The sequence below is a fragment of the Leucoraja erinacea genome, chromosome 32 (genome assembly GCF_028641065.1).
Source record: "Leucoraja erinacea ecotype New England chromosome 32, Leri_hhj_1, whole genome shotgun sequence".
Classification (NCBI taxonomy): Eukaryota; Metazoa; Chordata; class Chondrichthyes; order Rajiformes; family Rajidae; genus Leucoraja; species Leucoraja erinaceus.
Window position 1 is genome coordinate 21,515,174 of NC_073408.1, and position 10,331 is coordinate 21,525,504.

General features: G+C 41.2%; 1 protein-coding gene across 6 annotated transcripts in view; it reads left to right on the forward strand.

Annotated features, from left to right (window-relative positions):
- Positions 1-9,432, forward strand: part of fli1 (Fli-1 proto-oncogene, ETS transcription factor) — a 71,529-nt gene extending 62,097 nt beyond the window's left edge. For all 6 annotated transcript variants that reach the window (XM_055660886.1, XM_055660887.1, XM_055660885.1 and 3 more), the window contains one exon: positions 7,462-9,432. In XM_055660886.1, coding sequence (XP_055516861.1) covers positions 7,462-7,991 — 530 coding nt within the window. In that variant the 3' untranslated portion in view covers positions 7,992-9,432. The remainder of the gene's footprint in view (positions 1-7,461) is intronic.
- Positions 9,433-10,331: the final 899 nt, after the last annotated feature.

A 10,331-nucleotide genomic window follows, 5' to 3' on the forward strand; every position in this document is an offset into this window, starting at 1 on the left:
TGAGTTATGTGATGTGAAAATATAATGTTTATTGCATTGTGATGCTGTCATTAAATGCACTACAATTTATTGCATTACGGTACAATATTTTTAGTGCTGTATAACTCATCAGATGCGGCATTATATATCAGGATATGATACATATTTCAGTTAGTTTAGTTTATTGTCACATGTACCAAGGTACAGTGAAAAGCTTTTGTTGCATGTTAACCAGTCAGCGGAAAGACAATACATGATTACAGTCGAGTCATTGACATGCTGCAGATTATGACTGCAATAAGGTATTTTAGTATATAGCTGTTCATCATTATTCTGTAGTACTTATTGTAGATTAATTATGAAAATGTGGTTCAGTATTTGCAGTGGTTTGGTTTCAAAAAGTATTTTAGCAGATCCGTTTTATTGCGGTATTGTAATGACATTAGCCACCTTTGGTCTAAGAGAACCATCCTAGGTTCCAGTGAGCTATTAAAGGTACAGGCAAAGTGCTCACACAGTACCAGTCTCATCTCCACAAGGATCCATAGGTGAATCTCAACTGGACCGGCACCCATGTATTTATTATGGCTCCTAATTTTACCACAGTGTGTGGTATGAGTACTTTACTGTGGGTCAGCATAACACAACACGGCACAGTATTTCAGTGCTGCTTATTTTGGAGCCCAGTGAATTTTATTAAAAAGTGGTACAATGTTTTTGTATGGTTTGACTTATCACAGCTTGATAGAGCATTCTTGTGTTTCTGTGATTATAGTGGTTTCGAGTATTTTAGATTGTTAAAGTTTATTACATTATGGAAAATAATTTTACTATGATATTTTATAACCGTGTGGAAGAACATTTTAGTCCAGGTCAGTTTATGGCACAATGATTCTGCTTTAGTGAGCAATTAATCACAGGGTAATACATATTTTTAATGCTGCAGTTACTGGTATGCTCCAGCATTTTAATGTGTGGTAGATTAACAAAATGTTGGACATTTTTGTTGAGGTCCAGTTGATTATTGGGTGGTACATTCCACTAGGTGGTAGGTTATTTTACTGTGCAGTTCATTACAGAGTTGGCAGTGATTTATTGTGGTCTGGTTTATTACTGCGCTGCCCAGAATTTTACTTCACAGGATGAAGTCATATTTGAAAGTCCAGTTCATTGCAGGGAGGCGCAGTATGCTTTTGTGATTCCATTGATCATTGGGTGGCACAAATTACTATTAAAACACCAAGTACGTGTTACAACACCAGGCTAAGCACTCAAGAATGAAAACCAAAGCTCAAAGCCAAAGTACTATCTAAACTGATTCTACAAACTTATGCTAAGGACAATATGCCTATAACTCCGTGTGCAATAAGCAGTTACCTACATGTTAACAAGCACATTAAAACAAACTGATAGTGTAGATGCAAGTGTATCATTGGGGTTATCAAGTGGGCACTTCCCTTCACTGGTTTTTCATTGGGTTAGGCCCACGACACCACAGGAAGACTCAACAGTTAGTTCTGATGTCCCAGAACTACCCCCCTCAATACCTGCTCTCACCCCCCATGCTACCAGTATCTCCTAGATAAAGGAAACTACTGACAAATAATTCACTCCAACAAATGCTAAAGTATCCCATCTTCCACTTATCCACACCCACAATATGTTTTATTTCCATTTTAGGAAACTATTTAATTTGTTCAGGTTTTCCAACTTTGGCCAGTATTTTAGTCTCAAGCAGATGAGAATATCTTCGTTAACAAGCTCTTGACATTGCATAATGTATTTTGGATATCTGGATTAATTGTAGCACACAAAAACATGTCCATTAGCAAATTCAATAATAGATAGATGGATGGATGGATAGATAGATAGATAGATGGATGGATGGATGGATGGATGGATGGATGGATGGTTGGACGGATGGATGGATAGATGGATGGATAGATGGATGGATAGATGTAGGAATGAACTACAGAAGCTGGTTTAAATCGGTAATGTAGAGAGATATAGAACAAAGAATGAAAGATATGCAAAAAACTATGTTAAAGGAAACAGGGTATTTTTAGCTGTAAGTTATGTGAAAACGAGTTGCAATCGGACTTAACAAGACAATGAGCCTTACCAAGCTGGTACGACTTGGGTGGGGGAGAGATAGAGAGAGGGGGGATGCAAGGGTTACTTGAAATCAATATTCATACCACTGTGTTGTAAGCTGCTCAAGTGAAATATGAGATGCTGTTCCTCCAATTTGTATTTGGCCCCACTCTGACAATGAAGGAGGCCTCTCCCCGTGACCTGCGTGGGTTTTCTCCGAGATATTCGGTTTCCTCCCACACTCCAAAGTCGTACAGATTTGTAGGTTAATTGGCTTGGTAAATATAAAAATTATCCCGATTGGGTGTAGGATAGTGTTAATGTGCAGGTATCGCTGGTTGGCACGGACTCGATGGGCCGAACGGCCTGTTTCCATCTCTAAACTAAACTAAAATCTAAACTAAAATCAGCCAAATAACTTCCTTCAGTGCCATAAATTCTCTATGATTAGTAGGTTATTTTTGTGTGAGACATTGGTTTAGTTTAGAATAGTTTTGAGCGAAGAACAGGCCCTTCGTCCCACCGAGTCCGTGCTGACCAGCGATCCCCGCACATGAACACTACCCTACACACACTAGGAACAATTTTACATTAATACCAAGCCAATTAACCTACAAACCAGCTTGTCTTTGGAGTGTGGGAGGAAACCGAAGCTCTTGGAGAAGAGCCTGTCACGGGGAGAATGTACAAACTCCGTACAGCCAGCACCCGTAGTCAGGATCGACCCAGGTCTCTGGCGCTGTTAGGCAGCAACTCTACCACTGCGCAACCGTGCCGCCCATAGTCTCTTGTAAAACTCTCCCCCTCTCCTCGTTCTACTCACTCCCCCATCCACCCTCCTCTCCTCTTTTCCATCCATCCCTTGCAACATAGAACTAGTGTAAATGGGTCGGCATGTGCGTGGTGGGCCGAAGGGCCTGCTTACAGGCTGCACCATTCCATCAATACGCATTTCAGTTGAATAATATTTCCTGTGTGGGATAAATATTAGGTTAAAGAGGATGCTTGTATGAAACTTGAAATCTTTCCCCGTGTAAATTACATAAATGTCAACCCGTTCAGGAACTTTGTGCTGTTTTTCCACGGAATTAAGTTACTGTTTAATATTTGTTGGTGTTTCCAAGATTATTCTTGATATTCAGCCAAAGTTTCAAGTTATAGCAATTTCATTATTTATATATATTTAGATTGATATTATACTATATATATATATATATATACACAAAAAATGCTGTAGTAACTCAGCGGGGCAGGTGGCATCTCTAGGGAGAAGGAATGGGTGACGTTTCGGGTTGAGACCCTTCTTCAGATCCTTACTCGTCCTATATATACACATATAAATATGGAAATAACCTGGTACAGGGAGTCCTCCTCACTAATGAGGAAGATAATCAAGGGAAGACAATAGTGCAACATAGTGGCACAGCGGTAGTTGCTGCCGTGCAGTGCTGGAGACCCGGGTTCGATCCTGACTACGGGTGCTGTCTGTACTTTGTTTGTCTGTTCTCCCTGTGAACTGCATGGGTTTTCTCCTAGGTTAATTGGCTTCTGTAAATTGTAAATTGTCCCTAGTGTGTAGGGTACTGCTAGTATATGGGGTGATTGCTGGTTGGTGCAGACTCGGTGGGACAAAGGGCCTGTTTCCATATTGTATCTCTAAAGCAATGTCTAATATCTGTGGAGATTAAGGTAAGTATTTGTGCTTTTACTTTTATATAATTTAATTATTGCAGATATTTTAAATTGTTTAATTATTGTCAAAACTTTTCAGAAAATCTGTTTTGGTTCCGTTTTAAGATATTTCAAGGCATTGTTGATTTTTTAAATTGAATTAATTGTGAAAATAATTGGACATTAGAAATGTTGAAGATTTTTCGACAGCTAGCTGAGCGAATCAGCGGTGGATCAGTTGTCAAAGCTTTTTTCCAGCATGTTTGTAGATGTAGATTCTTTTCTCCCGATCCAGTTGATGGTTTTATTGGTTTACAAGAGGCAAGGGTCTGCTGCTGCAGAATTTTAGCTCAAAGGTGTGCTTTTAGAGATGCTCCCAGTGTTAATATTTTTTGACATGCAGTCGAAAACAAATTTGCCCAGCCTTCCTGAATACCTTTAGCATTTTCTGCATTATGTTAATATTTTACTGCAGAGCTGTTCATCACGATTTGCTACCATCTTTTGGTGTGGAATATTTTTTTGATTTATGTTATCTCGGTTCAATCAAACACATGGTGAAATAACATTGTCAGCTTATTGAAAATATTTTAATGAGAATTTATCAGAGGTGGTACAACATTTTAATTCTCAAGATAGACACAAAATGCTGGAGCAACTCAACTGGTCAGGCAGCATCTCTGTCGAAAAGGAATAGGTGACGTTTTGGGCCGAGACCCTTCTTCAGACTGATTTCAATTAGAATAGAACAGAATAGCGAAAGGCTTGGATAGAGTGGATGTGCAGAAGATATTTCCACTAGTGTGTGAGTCTAGGACTAGAGGTTATAGAATTAAAGGATGTTCTTTTAGGAAGGAGATGAGGAGGAATTTCTTTAGTCAGAGGGTGGTGAATTGCTGTGGAGGCCAAGTCAGTGGATATTTTTAAGGCAGAGATAGATAGAATCTTGATTAATATGGGTGTCAGTGTCAGAGGTTATGGGGAGAAGGCAGGAGAAAGGGGTTGGGAGGAGGGAGAGATAGATCGGCAATGATTGAATGGCGGAGTAGACTTGATGGGCTGAATGGCCTAATTCTACACCTATCACTTATGATATTATGATCTTATGATCTAAATCTCAATCTATTAAAAGGTGGTGCAATATTTCACAAAAATGCAGTGTGGCACTTTTGTTTTGTTGGAGTTCTATTTAAAATATTGTGCTACACTATTTGGTTTGATACAATCGTGCATTTTGTGGGAATTTTTTACTGTTCATTTAATTTCCTCTGGCCAAGTATTCCAGTCTGGAGTAGTTATCTTTTGGTACAACATTTTAGTATGGTGCGATATGGTTTTACATTTAACTTTGCTACCATTTATCACAGTCAGTCAGTGCTCTTTCTTTTGCATTGTGAAAGGTTGTTGGGTGTTTCGGTTTCCTTTACCATTCGATATCCGAGTTTAGTTTAGATTAGTTTAGACTGAGATATAACACCCTTCAACCCTCTGAGTCCGTGCCGAACAGCGATCGCCTCACACTAACACTATCCTACACGCATTAGGGACTATTTACAATTTTTACCAAAGCAAATTAACCTACAAACCTGTACGTCTTTGGAGTGTGGGAGGAAACCGGAGCACCCGGAGAAAACCGGAGCAGGTCAAGGGGAGAATGTACAAACTCTGTACAGACAGTACCCGCAGTCAGGATCGAACCTGGGTTCCTGGCGCTGTAAGTTGGCAACACTACGGCTGAGCCACCGTGTCGCCGAGATATTGAGGAGATGGTTAAAACTGCTGATGATAACACTGCATACTCTGTTATTAAAACTAAGATTTAATAGAGAAACAAAAGAGTGTAAAGGTGGAAGCTGGAGCAAAATACAAACTCCTAGAGGAACCCAACGGGTTGAACAATGGCTGTGGAGGCAAAGGAATAGTCACCATTTTATTTAGTTTTTAGTGAATACCCTCCTCCTCCCCATATGGCCTTTTCTCTCTCCTTATCTGTCTCTATCTATCAGAGGCCACATATCTGCGGAAGGATGTGCTGGGTTTGGAGAGGGTCCAGAGAATGATCCCAGGATTGATTGGGTTAATGAATGTGGGCCGTTTGATGGCTCTGGGTCTGTACTCGCTGTAGTTTAGAAGGATGAGGGGGTTCTCATTGAAAACTACTGCATCATTAAAGACTCAGATAGCGTGCATGTGGAGAGGGTCTTTCTGGTAGTGGGAGAGTCTGGAACCAGAGGGCACAGCTCAGAATAAAAGGACATACCTTCAGAATGGAGGAATATCTTTTTGCCGGAGAATGGTGAATTTATGGAATTCATTGTAACAAATGGTGGTGGAGATCAAGTCATTGGTTATTTTTAAAGCGGGGATTTATAGGTTCTTGGTTAGTAAAGGTTACAGGTAGAAGGCAGGAAAATGGGGTTGAGAGGAAAAATAGATCAGCCTTGATCAAATGGCATAGCTGACTTGATGGGCTGAATGGCCTAATTTTGCTCTATCATCTTATGATCTCCCAGCAACCCGGTTGACAAGCACCTGATCTTTCCTAAATACCCATTCCCTGTATACACTGTACACTATGCTCCAAAGTGCATCACTGCAACATATACCTCAAATAATCCTGAATGCCTGAGGAGTACCACCAGGACCTAAAGTCACACAGGAATGGCATTAACTACAAATTCCCTTGCATTGCCATACTTTCAACCCTATTACCTTATTTTCAAATTTCCTTGTGCATTATAGAAATAGAGATTTTTTTGTTTGTTAAAGAATTTGTTGTTAAACTATTTTTTTTAACTTCTTAGCAAGGACTTAGAAACATAGAAAATAGGTGCAGGAGTAGACAATTGGGCCCTTTGAGCTGGCACTGCCATTCAATATGATCATGGCTGATCATCCAAAATCAGTATCCCGTTCCTGCTTTTTCCCCATATACCCTGATTCCTTTAGCCCGAAGAGTTAAACCTAACTCTCTTGAAAACTTTATTCAGCAATTGCATGTTACACACAATAGTATGTAAATATAATACAATATGTATAATATAATACACATATAATAAAATAGTGCAATCTTTATCTCTAATACACTCGACCCCTCCCCCCCCCGGCGACCAGCGTTCATGGAAGGCCTCTAGTCCCTGTGGAAACAGCGTGGTCCCTCTCTAGGGACACACAAGGAGGCCCGGAAGAGGGGCAGGCAGCCGACTCTGGTGTGATCATGGACTACCCACTGCCTGGACCCATGGATGGCTATCTTGGCCAGGCCCAGGAGCAAACCAACAGAGAGATCCCACCCTCCCAATCGGCCCTCCCCACTCCCTGCCTTTTGCCCAAATATCAAAATCGTGGGACTAAAATGTAACGAAAACATGAGGAGCAGCCCCTTCAGATACTCGTACAGGGGCTGCAACTTCTCACACTCCATGTACACGTGCAACATGGTCTCTTCCTCGCGGCAGACATATAATATTGTGTGTGATTGAAGTCACGTCATTAATGTCTATGGAACTGGTGCGCTACAATGCTGAGAACTGCATCCTGCAGTCTCTATCTTCCCCTTTGCTCTATCTATTGTACTTGAGTTTGACATGACTGTGACTATGTTTGGTACATCTGATCTGTTTGGATAGCATGCAAAGCAAAGCTTTTCACTGTACCTCGTTCGGTACACGTGACATTGATGAATTTAACGGCAATGCATACTTTCTTTTTATGCAGGAAGTGGGCAGATACAGCTTTGGCAGTTCCTGCTGGAGTTGCTGTCTGACAGTTCGAATGCCAGTTGTATCACCTGGGAAGGAACCAATGGTGAATTTAAGATGACGGACCCGGACGAAGTGGCCCGACGATGGGGAGAGAGGAAAAGTAAACCCAACATGAACTACGACAAGTTGAGCAGAGCACTGCGTTACTACTACGACAAAAACATTATGACCAAAGTTCACGGCAAACGCTACGCCTATAAGTTTGACTTTCATGGCATTGCACAGGCTCTCCAACCCCACCCGACTGAGTCCTCCATGTACAAGTATCCCTCAGACCTGACTTACGTGCCCTCCTACCATGCACACCAGCAGAAGATGAACTTTGTGTCTCCTCATCCCTCCTCTATGCCAGTCACCTCCTCCAGCTTCTTTGGAGCAACCTCACCCTACTGGAGTTCTCCCACAGCGGGCATTTATCCCAATCCCAATGTGCCCCGTCATCCCAACACACACGTTCCCTCCCATCTGGGCAACTATTACTAACGACGACTCTTGTTCTTTCTGCTTGCCAACCTATGTAGATCCATGCCCAATGTTTGAACCCTGGGCACTCAGGAACTTTTTCTTGGCTGTGGAACTTGAATGAATGCTAGGCCTGCTACTAAATTGGATTTGTATCTACTCCTGCATCACCAGCCAGCAATGGGCTTTTTGCCATCTCAAAAAAAATAATCACCAGTTGTTAATTTGCTGCCTGGATGTCAACATCGATAACATTTTTAAACCTTTACACATTTGTGAGTATAAAATCCACCCTGGCCAATAAATATATCACCCTCCAAGATGCTTTCTACATTTGCACCAATTAAGGGCTTTGAACGAATTGTTGACCTTGGCGATCAAAGATGTTGTTTCTTCAATCAACTAGCAAATCTGGATTATTAACCAGACCTACAATGTAACTGCAGTCTTCAATAACTATGGATCTGCCAACCTATTCCTAGTTGGATGTTCAGATGCACATCGTTGCCAGATACAGGGCTGTCGGACCTGGATATTCCACAGCGCTCTATTTCGCCGATGAAGCTTTGTTCTAGTGAGGACCTCTTTTGAAAGGAGACACACCCTCAGTGGAATGAACTGTAAGTGTTGCATGTGTGGGCGTCTCAGACACGCAGGACAATGCTGAGACGTGAGGAAAATTGCTACAATGAGCTGTGTCTTGTCCTTGGGAATCCAAGAGCTAATTAGATTACGCAGGATACACGAACGCTGTGCGTTTGTAAGAGTTCAGTGTTGGATCAACCATGCATCCTCGTATAAAGCAAGTTACTGTATAAGTTATGCAGATGATAATGATTCCTTTATTTTACAGTATTACACGAGTTGACCTCGGGTCACGGATGCAGTTTTGCTATCAAGTTCATTTTGACGAAATATAGTCATTGTGTAGCCTGTAGATCTTATCTGTACATATGGGCTCTGCCTTTTTACTGAGTAAAGGGACACATAGGAGAGAAATTGTTGAGAAGACTTTATTCTTACAAAGTGTTGCTAATGACAGAAGCACTGATATAGCTATTTTCTATAACTTGTAAATAGCTGGAAGCAATGTATTCCTTAATCCTTAGTGCTTTTGAACTCTTTATGTAGCATTTTAAATAATCACTGACACTATTTTCCCATTAAAATGGGGCACCACCTACTATATATGCAATTAGTTTTTAATGATAATTATGTACCTTTGCAAATAATCCCTTGCAGCATATTGTATTAAACCAAAACACGTATACAAGGGCCACTTCTGATTTAAGACTTACTGCCATGAACTATTGCGAGGGCTTAGACAGATGGTTGTTACGACACACATGTATCTTTATGTGAAGAGAACTGTGTACTGTTGATGCAACAGCATGTATGAAGGTTTCTAACACTATGCAAACATGTTCAATAAACAATGGCATCAGGAAGTGCCTTACAAGGCCTTGTCATGTCCAAGTGTCGCTGATGTAACTTCTGGGAAAAATAAACTTGTTGCCAAAAGTTAAATGTGAGGATTATCCCCATCAGTGAGGATGAAGTGGGATCCAGTGAAGGTCTTTTTCCGTCTGAAGAAGGGTTTCGGCCCGAAATGTTGCCTATTTCCTTCGCTCCATAGATGCTGCTGCACCCGTTGAGCTTCTCCAGCTTTTTTGTGTACCTTCGATTTTCCAGCATATCTGCAGTTCCTTTTTAAACACAAAGTCTTTTTCCTTCTGTTGGTTTTTCTTCTCTTCTCTACATTTTTAGGCACTCGTCCCATAACCTAAGCTGAGGTTACCTTGGATAAGTAACTTGCTAATGAAAAATGAAATGGTGAATGTCATAGAGAGAGAGAGAGAGAGAGAGAGAGAGAGAGAGAGTCATACAGCGTGGAAACGGACCCTTCGGTCCAACTTGCCCACACCGACCGACATGTCCCATCTCCACTAAATATTGGGGCGGCATACTGGTGCAGCGGTAGAGTTACTGCCTACAGTGCCAGAGACCTGGTTTCGATCCTGACTACATGTGCTATCTGTATGGAGTTTGTACATTCTTCTCGTGGGTTTTTCCCGGGATCTCCGGATTCCTCCCACACCCCTAAGATGTACAGGTTTTCATGGTTAATTGGTGTGGTCAAAGTCGTAAATTGTCCCTAGAGTGTATAGTATAGTATGGCATATCTTTATTGTCATTTTCCTGAGTACTCACATACCCAGAGGAAACAGAAAAACGTTGCTCAACCAGTGTCCATTCAGTGTGCAGTAAAAAATAAATAGAAATAAAAATACATATCATGAACAAATTAAACACTCTACTCTCTACTAAACATCAACAGGTGTTCCGATCGGCAGCGGCATG